This window comes from Melitaea cinxia, chromosome 6 (genome assembly GCF_905220565.1).
Source record: "Melitaea cinxia chromosome 6, ilMelCinx1.1, whole genome shotgun sequence".
NCBI classification, from domain to species: domain Eukaryota; kingdom Metazoa; phylum Arthropoda; class Insecta; order Lepidoptera; family Nymphalidae; genus Melitaea; species Melitaea cinxia.
Window position 1 is genome coordinate 12,093,193 of NC_059399.1, and position 14,036 is coordinate 12,107,228.

General features: G+C 30.1%; 1 protein-coding gene across 1 annotated transcript in view; it reads right to left on the minus strand.

Moving 5' to 3' along the window:
* Positions 1-7,240, minus strand: part of LOC123654375 (polypyrimidine tract-binding protein 3) — a 45,733-nt gene extending 38,493 nt beyond the window's left edge. Inside the window, exon 1 of the mRNA XM_045590287.1 lies at positions 7,140-7,240. Coding sequence (XP_045446243.1) covers positions 7,140-7,199 — 60 coding nt within the window. The 5' untranslated portion in view covers positions 7,200-7,240. The remainder of the gene's footprint in view (positions 1-7,139) is intronic.
* Positions 7,241-14,036: the final 6,796 nt, after the last annotated feature.

Here is a 14,036-nt window from a genome sequence, read left to right on the forward strand (position 1 = left end):
AAGATCTGATAACTACTTTTTGAGTAATCTTTGATAACGCGTAGTTGCTTGGCTATTTTTTCGTCGATCTACGTTGTATTACTTGTCGATGTAATTGAAGTCGGTTTTTTTTTTAATGCCAAATCATAATAAAATAAAGAATAAATAATTTATCTAAAAATTAAAAAAAATTAGGAGTACCCTTAACATTTAGGGGGATGAAAAATAGATGTTGTTCTATTCTCAGACCTACCCAATATGCACACAAATATTTCATGAGAATCGGTCTAGCCGTGTCGGAGGAGTTTAACTACAAACGCCGCGACACGAGAATTTTATATATTAGAATTATTGGTATTTTGTAATAATTAAATTATAATTAATTATCGAGGAACTATAAAAACTAATAAAAATAAACTAAGTATTAGAGGATCCCAAGAAGCATTCTTTTATGTTCGCCTTTTTTTCAGCGAAGCGTAAATGTCTTACAAATGACCCGCCTGTTAGTTGCTCATTGACAAGTTTATCAAAAAGATTCACGACTTTGTGGTATGAGAATGTATAAGAAGATTTGTTCGCAGTTCACTTATCTCTTTTGGTTCTAGTGAAGTTTATAAAGAAAGAAACTATTGTGTGACGAGATTTTATGTGAAAATAATTTATATGTTTTTATTTAACACATTTCAAAGAAAATATATAAGAGATAAATAATTACTGATTACTTTATAAAATACTTCATAGATTTGCTTTTTTAAGCAAATCCTAAATACCGATACGAATTTATTATAAATATAAAAAGAGTAAATAAATGGAAAATGTGAATAATAATTCACTAATAAACCGCTAAGTAAAGGAAAAATAAATAGACAACATCTTGTATTCTAACAATACGAATCCCGTACAATCGACACCAAAAGAAGCAAATCTCCGTAAGTAAACAAATAAAAAAAATATATTTTTTCCAAACTGAGTTGCAAAGGGAGGAATAAATCGTGGAGCATGTTCACCCCACCTCGAAGGTATATTTCTGTATTTTCTCTTCTCGTAAAGGAAAACAACTGGCACGTAAAACGTAAAGAAGGACATTACAATCGCTGGGTCAGAAAATCCGCGAAGAACGATTTCCACATCAGACACTTTAAATCATCCGCTCCGTCTCACATTTCATCCATAAATATTAAATCTTGACTCGGTCGCCGGAATAGAAAAAAAAGATATCATATGACATTTACTCGAGAAGATTTCCGGAAATCGGACCATTTTCCTAGTGATTACGTCCGTCGCATTTATTGAAATATAATTACTCAATCTGGCGCTAACCTAAGTCGAAGATAAGAAGTCTACGCAATGTTTCTTGAAATGTTCAAACACAAAGATTGATGGATAGCTTTCGTAGCTTATTAAAAGTTAATCATTATTATATTATTAATTTATGATTACTAACCTCTCAGGTATATGATATAAATTTGCAGATAACATAATAAGAAGAGGTCTTACCAGTAAATTAATGTATCTTCAAATGTTACATAAGAATATACAATAATGGGTAGGCTTACGGTAGAGTTACCGACTTGAGATACTATCAAAGGTTAATCCGCTTGTGGTGGTTATGTAATATAATGAAATATTACTCATATTCTACCACTTTAACTATTATTATACACATTAAAATTATAAATAAATAGCTTACACTCGAAAACTCAATAACAAAATTATTTTATTTGTATATCTATCGTGTATCCAAGTGACAGACGTAATGTAGTTTTAAACCTAAATTAACACTTTATATCTTCGCCAGTTTTATTTATACCACTTTAATTATTTCACTAAGCCACGAATGTAACAAGTCTTATCACTTTGACTGAATATTGTAACTGTTATTACAGCGTCACAAATTACATCCCACATAACAGTGTCTCAATCGTGTTTACGAGATGCGAATAGACGAATTCCACTTAAGAGTTCAGTACACGGAAAATTTACCTGATAAGTTATTAAAACTAAATCTACCATCACTGTTTAATATTTTGGTTTAATAATAGATTATTTACCGACACAGTCTGCTTCGGTAAACTTTTAATTGGTAGACCAGCGCTAATATTGTTAATAGATGTCCATCGTAACTTTAACGTCGTTACCGTTCTAAGGTTTTACGGTACTTTAACAACATTCATTTTCATATTGCGTGGTAAGTTATAGATTGCAAGTTACTGATTTAATAGCTTGTTATTAAAAAATTCGTAAACGTAAACGTCATTTGTAATATTCCAATTTTTAAGTGCAATAACAGATATACTAAAAAAAATTATATTTATCGTAATTTCTCTGGATATACATTTGCAGATATTTTATTTATTTTATTATTCAGGCTGACACCTTTTTGACTGAGGTAGGGCACAGCAGGAAATTTCCTGCTCAATATATGGAGCAGCCCGACTGAGATAGTTCCTTGTCCTTACAGAAGACCATCGCTTAATAACACTGTTTTCAAACAGTATTGTGTTTCTGTTGATGAGTAAGGTGACCAGAGCTCCTGGGGAAATTGGGAATAGGGTCGGTAACGATGCGACTTGACGCGCTTGCGATGCTCCTGGTGTTGCAGGCGTCTATAAGCTACGGTAATCGCTTACCATCTGGTGAGCCGTAAGCTTGTTTGCCGACCTAGTTATAGATATAATTATATATATTTATATATATATATATTTATATATATAAGTTTTAATGCAACATATTCAGTGAAATTTTACGTACCTATCTATTTAAAATGTATCAATGTGAGAGTTGAAAGAATGGGCAAATAATGAAATTTAAGGGTTCTGAAGAAGCATTAAGTTTCCGTTGGCAGCATTTGTGCAAAATCATAACCATATAACCTATAGAAATAAGAAATAATCACCTCTATTACATTTATGAAATCAAAAGGATCTTTATAAACCTTACTAATTAATAAACGGAAAATATTTCTCTGGAGTATTCAGCTGAATGCGTTCTTTCACTATAGTTTACTTTTCTTTGGTGTGATTAAATACGTGACATTTGTTTCTAATGCATTATCGATTTATTTTTCTTAAATCACATACAAAGATAGTCGTTAAAATTGAAGAATTTACTTTGACAGGATTTGCCGTTTAAAAATAAATTCACTTTTGCTGTATGCTTATTTAAAATTTATTTAAAATATTTAGGCGTAAGACAAAAAAGAATTATGATGATGTTGGAGGAGAAAAGTCGTAACTTCGCGAGAAAAGCTCGTAAATGGTTAAATAGTCGTTGAGCATCATTCTGTGATTGATCTTTACTTCACAGGGTTCTCTTCAGAGTTCTGTTTTTACAGGCCACCGTTAAGAAAATGAGAAAAAATACGGTAACATAATTAATTACTTTATTTGGACATTAATGTCTCAGTCCGAGGAAGACGAAAGTATATTAATATTTTTTTTAACAGCCTCAGCTTTTGATTTTTGCTGAATTCTATTCTGAATAGAGTATCACATTGGAAAACTTTGGATTGCTCTATACTAAAAGAATCAAACAATGTCATTCCATTTTATATTTGTAGTATGTATTGTAATAAAATTAATCACAATAAATCAATAAAAAAATAATGCATTAAATAATAAAAGATATATTTAATGAGGTTTTTACGTGCCCAAATAAATTTAAATAACTATTTATTTCATATTACTGTAAAAATGCAATTTGTGTTATAGCGAAGAAACAACAATACCTGACATTTAAATGTATTTATTCAGCTATTTTGTTTAGTCTTAGTCTTATATGCCGACGATACTAAGCAAAACAATTTTGTAATTATACACTATTGAGAGCAATTCTCAGTACAATAATTGAAAAAAAAATATGTTCAAAAATCTCTGGATATAATAAAACAATCAAAATATTTCAATTTTGATTCAAACTTAACAGGGCGCGAGGTGTTCACGACGACAAAGGAGCAACTTAAAAAAAATAATCTTCAAAAAACGACTCGCTATTCCTGTGATGGATTTTAAATGAATATTTGGAGTAAAATAAAAGTAAAGAGGGATGGCAAATAGTAATATTTAAAATTTTATACAAGAAAAAATGTAGGTAGACGCTACAGCTAAATCATAAGCATAGCAAAACAAAGAAATGTCTCTATTTAATTATGAATTAGGGGTGGGCTGTAACGAGATCACAATGTAATTAAGATTACTGAGGCGAGGTTTTTCAATGTACCTACGAAAAGAAAAAAAAAATCAGAGTAAATGGTCGCTCGAACGGTTATGTTTTTTGGTACTTACAAGGTTATTACGAAATAAAAACGATATAAAATTAAATTCAGTTATATTAACATTCATACCTAATTGCTATATTGTATTCAATAAAAATAGTAAAACTCGTTAAGACAATTTCGAAGTGCTTGCTTTCTTGCTTCAGCCTATCGCAGTCAAATAGTGTATTGAAAAAATTGTTTTGGCTTGGTATCATCGCCGTAGTTATGAGACTGAACAAAATTGTACATACATTTAAGTGTCATGCGTTGTTGTTTCACACTGTAAATTAAACAAAGTAATTTGTTAATTTGCGCAATTTCATAAATATAGTCAAAAGTTATGCATACCTAACGGGCAAAATACTAGAAAGGTTTTTTTTATTTCGCCTGAGGCATCTATTTAGCGTTTCACCGGTCCAATACGCCACAAACATATAAAAAGAAATTGAAAAAAATCTCTCTAAAAATATATTTCAATAATTTTTTGGTTCTTTAATTTGCTTTTTTATTTTTTATTTATAAAAATTAAAATTAAATGAAGAATGAAAAATTATAGTTACAACATTATAATGTTGTTTTAACTTGTTACTATAATTTTTATTTATATTAAAATAAAAAGCAGTGCAAATTTATCGTAAGTTGTAAAAATTACAAATACCTTTAAAATTAGTAACTTTGAGGCCGGCCGATTATAATATTGTAATTGTGTTTTTTTTTTTCAATTGACGTTTAAGAATTTTTGAATCAACGTCAATTATTCAGGCTCGTTTTTTTTACGTACTTGTAATCACTTATCTGAGTCGTTCAGATAAAAATATTGATTAAAATAAACTTACTTTTTATTAACATTCATAAGCCTTGAGAAATTTAATGACGATTAAATTTCTTAGGTTCAATAAATTTTAATATTCAAATTTGACATCAATTTGATACTTTTATTTAATAGGCTGGTCGAATGGTTGCGAGTATTACATAAAATTACATTTAATGAAACAATTCCATCACTAATTAAATCGATTTTAATCTTGTAATATCTGTAATGGGTATATTGCACTATGTTTATGTCTTCTAGATATGTATGTATGTAAGTGTATATTTTGATAAATAAAAAATAAAAAAAAAAAAATATAAACAATTGTTAATAATCTTATAGATTGACTGCTCTGCCTTGGCTATATTCCAAAAAAAAAAATGAAAAATGCATAGTTATAAAAATAGCATATATCATTAGTAGCATAAAAACGAGTCAATTTCGGACCACGTCCTAACTTTTATAGACAGTCTGAGGACTGCTGGCCTGAAGTGCCTGTGTAACAAAAACCCTTAGCGGATAACCAATTAAATACTACATGTTTTAAAAAAAAAAGATACAGGCAACTACGATGTACCCATGGATGTTGTACAAAAAAAAAATGTACAAAACACAACTTTTCTTAATTGTTTGTTTTACGTTGATGGTTTAGTTTTGTCTATTTGCTTTTGACAAATCCCACATCAACTGTTGCTTGTTACTGCAAACTGTTTTAGGGTACTTGCTACTGTTTTTTTTGCCTTATACCAATTTTAATATTACTGTCCATACTTTTACATACTTAAACAATTTCTAAATCCTGTTCACGAGTATTTTATGGTATAATGTATCGGAAATAAGAATCTAATCAATAGATCTGAACATTCAACTTTGTTGTTTCATGAGTTGAAGTGAAACATTAGTGAAAAAAGTGTTTGGAGATTTTCAATACTTTACCAGGTTTTTTTTTCTAAGGTAACCAAATGTTGGAGGAGTATTCTAATTTGCGGCATATTTTGTTTTAATGAAGTAGCAAAACAAAGTAATTTAAAAAGTTGTGTTTATTTTTTCCCGTAAAATTTAGTTCGTGATGTAGTAATAGATTATACAATCCATTTGGCGATTGGTCAGTTCTGAAAAATGTGTCTTGTTTATTCAGTAACAAACAAAATGTGCATTTACGAGCCGCGTGCGCCCAGTTTATGTAAATACACTCGAAAAAACTATGCAGTGGGAAACATCATTGTTTATTTTTTATTACGGTACTACATGTTTCAGGTGAAATTTGGCTTTGCTGTTAAGACTACGCAGAACTTTAAACTTTTGAAATAATATTTATTTTGTGAATATTTACGTACTTATTATTATTTATTTATTAATAATTTTACGAATAATGACTTAAGTACAGATACACAAAGGTAGTAAAACTAAACTTTATTTGTTTCTTTTTTGTATGAGTTTATCTAAGGTGGTCGTACCAGACGAATTTTGATAGCGGCATTGCTTTTATCTGTAGGCTGGTAATATTAAACCAAATATATTATGTAAATCGTTATGTTGCAACCAATAGGAGCGGATCGGTAGCAATGAGCGGTAATAATGTTACCGAACTTCGAAACGCAAAACAAAAGAAATAGGAGTAAACAAATTTGTGTGAAAATAAATGATATATATACTAGAAAAAAGTATTTACATACATCAATTTAATTTTACATGAATCGTACATTATCCATTGCAACAATTACATCATTCAATAAAAACCCTGAAACCGATAAAAAGTCATTTAAGCGCGAAATTATTCTTACGGTTCATTCGTTCAAATTATTATTATCAATTCACTGTCTATTGAATACGTAAGTTTATCTGCAAGTCGGATAGATTAATAAAAATCTGGCCCTCAAAGCCGCTAGGGATGTCCCTTTACGGCTTGCTGGCCTTTTATGAGGGCTCTTTATTTTGATATCGTAAGAGTTACATTTTTAAACATTTTCAGGTATCAAAGAAGAATATACATCAAATCAAATCTAAAAATCTTCTAATTAATCCCTGTTAAAATTGTTTTATTTCGTTTCTTTAATCAATAAATAAGAAGTGTTTTTAGTCTTATAATATTACCTTCTTGGCGGCCGAGTCCTGGTTATTATTGTCGGCATGGTGTGGAGCGGCGGGCGCCATGACGGTGACGCCACTCTGCGAAAGAAGCTCGTCGGAGCCTCTCTGTAACAAAATAAATTCAAATTTAATAACTACGATTCTAAGAAAAGATTAATCACGGACCTTTTTAAAAATTAAATAAGAATGAATATAACCTTTATTTTTAATGTAGTAGAAATGAACATATAACAAGTAAGAAAATACTATTGTGTAAAAAATAACGTGTAACACTTTTAAGCTGTGTGCCATTGCGTTAGTGTTCACTTCAAACTTCACGTTATGATAAAAAAAAAACTATTGTAATATTAAAATTTTCAGTACAATAAATAGAAATATGATAGATGCAATAGTTCCGAATGCTATTTACTACGAAATATAATATAAGAAAAGGAAAGCAAATTAACATCACGCGACTACACATCAGCCCTTCCCTTGTCATGGGATCAATCTCAATTTAAGACAGGGAAATGACAGGGGAAGCAGTTAAACGCACCGGGCAGAGGTATAAATCACCTTCCGGAATAAAGCAAATGTACAAATTAATATTGGTGACTGTTATGAACAGTTTCAATGATACTTTAAAATATTGCTAGTCATTGATATAGTAATCATATTTCGTTTCTTATAATCGAATAATAAGAGATATTTGGAAAATTCCAAACCTGCGTGCCTCCATACTCATGTAACACTATTGTTTACTGCTTATACTCAACAGAGCCTTCTAGTAGGTTGCTTAGGAACTAGTGATCAAATACATTATAAGTTCGATTGGTTGATTTGGTTCTTGCAGATAGTCACAGATTGAGACATACAGTTGGAGATCATAATGACACTATTACTAAACTGAGGATTATTAAAAAAAAAGGAAAATGACTTGTTTAAATATTAGAAGCAATTCGAAAATGACCAAAGTACCACAAAAGACTTAGTAGAATAGACATTTAGTGAACAATGGTCCGTGAGTGTGTCTCGTGAAGCTAATCTGTATGCGGCGAAATATCACTCGCTCGCACCTGCCGGCACTCGGTTATCCGTCACACGAGACACTTAATAAAGCCCACACGTCATTCGTAATGCTTTTTTCACAAAACGAAACAGATGCTGATGACGAAATTGCTCGCAAAAATCGCGTACTCTTGCTTATTTCTAGTTTTTCGCCACGTGTCGTTGCCTCGGGAGATTATAAATTGTAGAGAGATATTTCCGCATGCATGAGTTTCTGAGAGAAAAATGAAAACAAATTTAAATTTAAATAGAGAAATCTAAAACCTCAGTTAAGGAATCAGATTGTTATCTAAAACTTAAAATTATTCCTTTTATGATAAAAATTGATTATTCTAATATTAGAAGTAAGTACAGTGTATGGTATAATTTCATCCTTCTTAAAGGTAATACAAACATCTACGTTTTTGATGTAAAAATAAGAAATAAAATAGCTGGGGAATAATTTTTGGAATAATTACGACATAAAGTAGGTATATTTTTATATATTTCTACTAGTATAAGTAAATACTTAACTATACTTTCGAAGTATAAATAAAAAAATATATATAAAATTCAAAAATTATCCCTTACAATTTGCATAAAAGTATAAAAAGATTACGTTAACCGCAACAATCCCATTTTATGATATAAAGCTTTCATTGTAGAAAAATAAACGGTATTCTCAGGAAAAAAAAACCTGATACAAGGTGGTCCCTTAGAGTAATTTTGTAGAGCGCGTGTAATAATTGTGCAACATTAAATACAATATTTCACAATGAAGAGACAACAAGGAAGAAAATTTTGATGTTTTGTTCATGAATCATTAGGAAACGGAATAAAAAATACCTATTTACAGTCATTTTTAAGTTAGAGTGGAAATATGTTAATTGCTTTATAAATAGTAAGGGAATATAACTGGATAAGATGTGTTTTGGAAGTATATATCCATATTTAAATGTTTTTTTTTATTCGAATACACATTAATACACATAAATTTTTCAAAGATTAAAAATTAGATTAAATAAACATAACGAACAATTCGTGATTTAGTATGTTCGACTAATTATTAAATGTCTGATATGTATTAAAACTCTGTTTGTATTGTAAACGGACGAAAATAGGTGCTTGTCTTTGCGCGACACAAAAATAGGTCCACTTGAATAAGTCTGTTGCTAACCCAATTCCTTATATTGCCTCTCAGAAAAATGTATTTAGTTTTATTCTCCAAAGAAAATCTGAATATTTTCCGATCACAATATACTATAATGTTTCTCCAATATGTCATATGAATGAATGTGATACAAGAGCCCTTCGTATCAAAATATTATCAGAAATAAAATATACATAAAAGGTGAGGTTTACTTAGATCAGACAAACAACCCCAGGCCTTTTTTACAATGTCCAGATACATACGTTTTTTGAAGTAACCCAAAATACCATGATAAACGTTATAAGTATATTAAAAAGTGTGTGTGTGCAATTCACACATGTGGAATTGATACTTCTGAAAAGTAGCCAACGAGAGATTTTTTTCACCGAGAATATAATAGTGTTTAATGTATTCTGTCTCATTCTCTCGCCGTCTTAATAGTGTACATTTATGCGTTTGTTTCTTTATCGTGAGGCATTTGCGTTTTATAGAGTTGCGAATCACAACGATTCTAAATAGGCATCATTTCAAAACGTGTGTAGAAATTGGGCCCCGAATTTTGTTTTTCCTTAAGTTTTAACTTATTCGAATGTAGAAAAAATTCAAAATTATTTTGTGCAGTAAACAAAATCATAACGTGAAGAATATGTAAGAAATAATACGGAGATGGTATGTTTATACTAATACAAACAAAAGCATCAAGTCCTATTGTGAGGAATTGATACGGATAATCTATTAGTGATATTAAAATGTTCAACAAAGATGGGTCGGCAAGATTTTATTGTTATTTCAGAAGGGCATTCCTATTTTACAGATTGCTTGTGTCAATATTATTTGAGCGTAATTTTTATCGCGTTTTCCTTCACAATCTTCTCATTTTAGTAAATGCTGTTTTAACATAATAATATTTTTTTATAAAACAAATTATATAAATTAAAATTATCTTAATATTCATTTAAATAACATTGCCCGTGACATTCTTCGCATGTATATAGATTTAAGTTAATAATACCAAATATTAGGTATATATATAATTTTAGGTATGTAATTCTACTTAATAATCTGAGTCACATAAGCAGAGACTGCTTTTTCATCACTATAAATTTTATTATAAAACGTAAAGTAATTAATTATCTTATGTATTAAATTTTAAATTGAATCTATTATTGATTTAATGACTGTATCGAAATCTGCATAATTATCATCATTATCATTAATATTAACCCACTATAATTTCGTTCCAATTAGCAAGACATTGGTCAGTCTGACTAATATTTTATAAGTGAGTTATCTAAATTGCTAGTTTAATAGTGACTTACTTAAATTTAGATAATACATTACGTAATAAATACTTACACGATATAAGAGATAACAAATGATAAAGAGAATAAACTCAATAAAACATTTCTATGTGTCGCGATTTTTATGAAGGTCGTAAACACGACCGATAACCAACTATCGACGTCATATGAAATATTTATGCGACACTACCCTCCATTCATGTATTAATCGATTATTTTCATTTCTATATCCGGAATTTTGATATTAATGCTAAATAATTAAATAAACAATGAAACGTTATTAATATAAAAAAGCTAATTCATGCACTTTTTAAAGTTTTAAGAATTAAATCGGATATTTAAATAATAGAGGAATAGCAGAATTTTGCTTAACAATAAGTAGTACAGAATAATTTTATTATGCTTATATTAAAACTGCGATTCAAATACAAATAAGTTGAAATATTGTACATACATATGCATATATTCTTAATACAACAAAAATTACGTTGACACACAGGTTGAAGAAACACTCACACTTTACAACCGCAGCAAAATTCAGCAATTCATGAACCAAAATGACATTGTTTCTGTTGGCCGAATAAAATGAGCCCGAGACAATACGAACATGTGCGATGAAAATGAAAAATCGTTTCAGCGTTTATGATTTTATTGTTTTTCTAAACTGGTATGACTAATATGGAGAAAAGGAAACTGTGCCATGGAACCTACAACGATCCTAATAATATTTTTATTGCCATTTCATGACCTATTCTGTTTGATTTAACTCGACGCGGATAAATTATGATTTAATTTAATAACCACCGTTGAAAACGAGCGTGAAATGTTTTTATGCGGTATAATATACCTCGCTTTTCATTGAAAATTATGTGTTAGACTCCACTTTTATATTTGGACTTCATAGGCTTAACATGTCTGTTAGATTGAACTGCCAGAAATGCTATATTATCTTAATATTCTTTTTATATGGAGGTTTAGCTTAACTTCAACATGGACTGTACATACTGTTGTATATAATACTGTTTTATTCTTAATAATACGTTTTGAGAATTAATTTCTTTAAATTTTAATCCATTTACGTATATAAATTAAGGTTATAACGATCCTTGTAATTAGAAATTTTAATTAAAACACTTCAATTCTGAATATCATCAAAATTTAAGAGGTGAACCAAAGATGCAATCACATGTGAGAGCATTAAGCTCGCGATGAGATCCATCCCACACTCGTACAGCGTGCGCCGCTCATTCGTCCCGAATGTCCAATATCATCCGAGCGTCTCAGGGTAGGATGTCGAAATTAACGATCTTCATAATATTTGTTGCCTCAGCGCTGCCAGCTCTGCTAGTAATTAATTGCACCAATTTGTACAGCGCTTATAACGGACATTTGTCAAGCGCCCACCCGTAGCGGATGATTTTCGCGTAAACTTCGTAATCGATACTTAGAATCGATGAATGAAAACTCTTTTTTTCTACCTTTACTGATCCCAACGAATAGCTTAGTAGATTATAATTGCATTAAATTCGAAGTATATATGAAACATAAATTTGGTATTACATATTACTTTTCTATTATAAAGTTTTCAGTCTCAAGACGTCTAGTTGATATTAAATATTTAAAAACGATCTCAAGCAAATTGAATACACTCGCACTGTGTAAAAGTTAACAATTCTCATCACAAGAAACAAACGTCTTAACCCCAAGACAATATAGAGAGACATTAGTCGCTGTCACAACTCTACTTTATAGAGAAAGTAGGAGCAGCAAGTTTGCATGAACAAAGTTGGAGGCTGGTTACTTCGGTAATGAATAGAGACGTCAGACGTTAACCGCCACTAGAGCGCAACTCGCATACCATTTTAACTTCTGCTCTACGATAACTGAACTATTTTGACCTATTCGTTGGAACTACACCGATAATTTGTTTTGCATACTTTTATTGGTAATTAAAATCCAAGACAAAGGGATATTCTAAGATATTACTTGATCTGGGGATAAATGACATCAGTTTTACACAATACGACATATCCTAGTGTAATTAATTAAATTTTGTGAAAATTATACGATAAATTAATCTCCATCGCGTCTCTTTTTATTAGAAGTAAATACAAAAAATATTAACTAAATATGAACATGTATTCTAAAATAACATTACGTTAAGACCGGTTTTTCAAAATATTTTATTTATATGTCTGCAAGAAGTATTTAGGAAATATGGTTTAACAAAAATTAATTTGAAACAATCGTGAGATAAAAGCAAAGAGAAGCAGTGAGAGAAACAAAGGGCAGCGTTTAAAGGCGACATTCATTTGCATACGAGACGATTTGAATAAATATCGCGAGCAAGCACATTGCTGGTATTTTATGTTTTCCATTATTTTATTTTAAGTAGTTTCGGGAAACTTTCATTATAATATTTTCTATAATTGTATTATACACTACGAGTAGGTATTATTTCTCTTTTTTATTTGCCTACAGTATTTTAATCATACATAAATTTTGATATTTAATAATGGTTATCTACTCCTATTTCCTATCTTTTACGAAAGTCTTTTTGAAACGTTTACTAGTCGTATTTTCTTACGAATCCATTCAGTTGATTATCGTGTTGAAATCCGTAAACATTATTTACCATTACTTCCTAACTTTGTCTACGCTAGTTTTTGTATGTCAAGAAATTTAAATATAAATGATCACAGGGAAATTGTCAGATTATAGAGATTTACTTTAGAATTTTTTATTATTTTTTACTAAAGATTATCCTGTGAATTTTTTTAAATAAGTTTTTATCATTTTTGATTTACTAATGAACATGGGGAGTAAAGAGAAATTCTGCGTTATTTTTTCACAATTATTTAAATGAAATGAAAATCACGCATATCTCTAAGAAATCAACTTCATATGTATAAAAAAAGTAAATCAGAATTCATAGCTCCACTCTTTTTGAAGATTGTTCAAAAAGGTAAAGAGTGATTATATTCGCTCGAATTCCATTTCTTTAAGGCTAAGGAAAAAAGCAATTAAAAAGCAAGCCGTTGCGTCGTAGAGCGTGATTGAATCCACGTACGGCACCTCTGTCAATCGAGTGAGTGCGCAATCGATAACTTAGCTCCGTGAAGAAAACAAATAGATTCTTTATAGCAATGTAGGAAGGTAACAATTCACCCCTCAATGGACCGTACGGAATCTAAAGCGATCGTAATTTCGTCGGGCAATATTCCGCCTTTTCATATTTTCCTTTTGCTTCCCGAATGTTATGCCGAGCCCAATACACGGCCACGATTTCGTTTGTTATTTCAAGCCCCTCGTCTCTGCGATTTTGTATATCGACATGTGAAGTATCATTTAAACAAATAACGTTTGGGGTTACGAGAACCTTTACGTGACATAATTTATCTTTTTTTTAAAATTTAATTATAA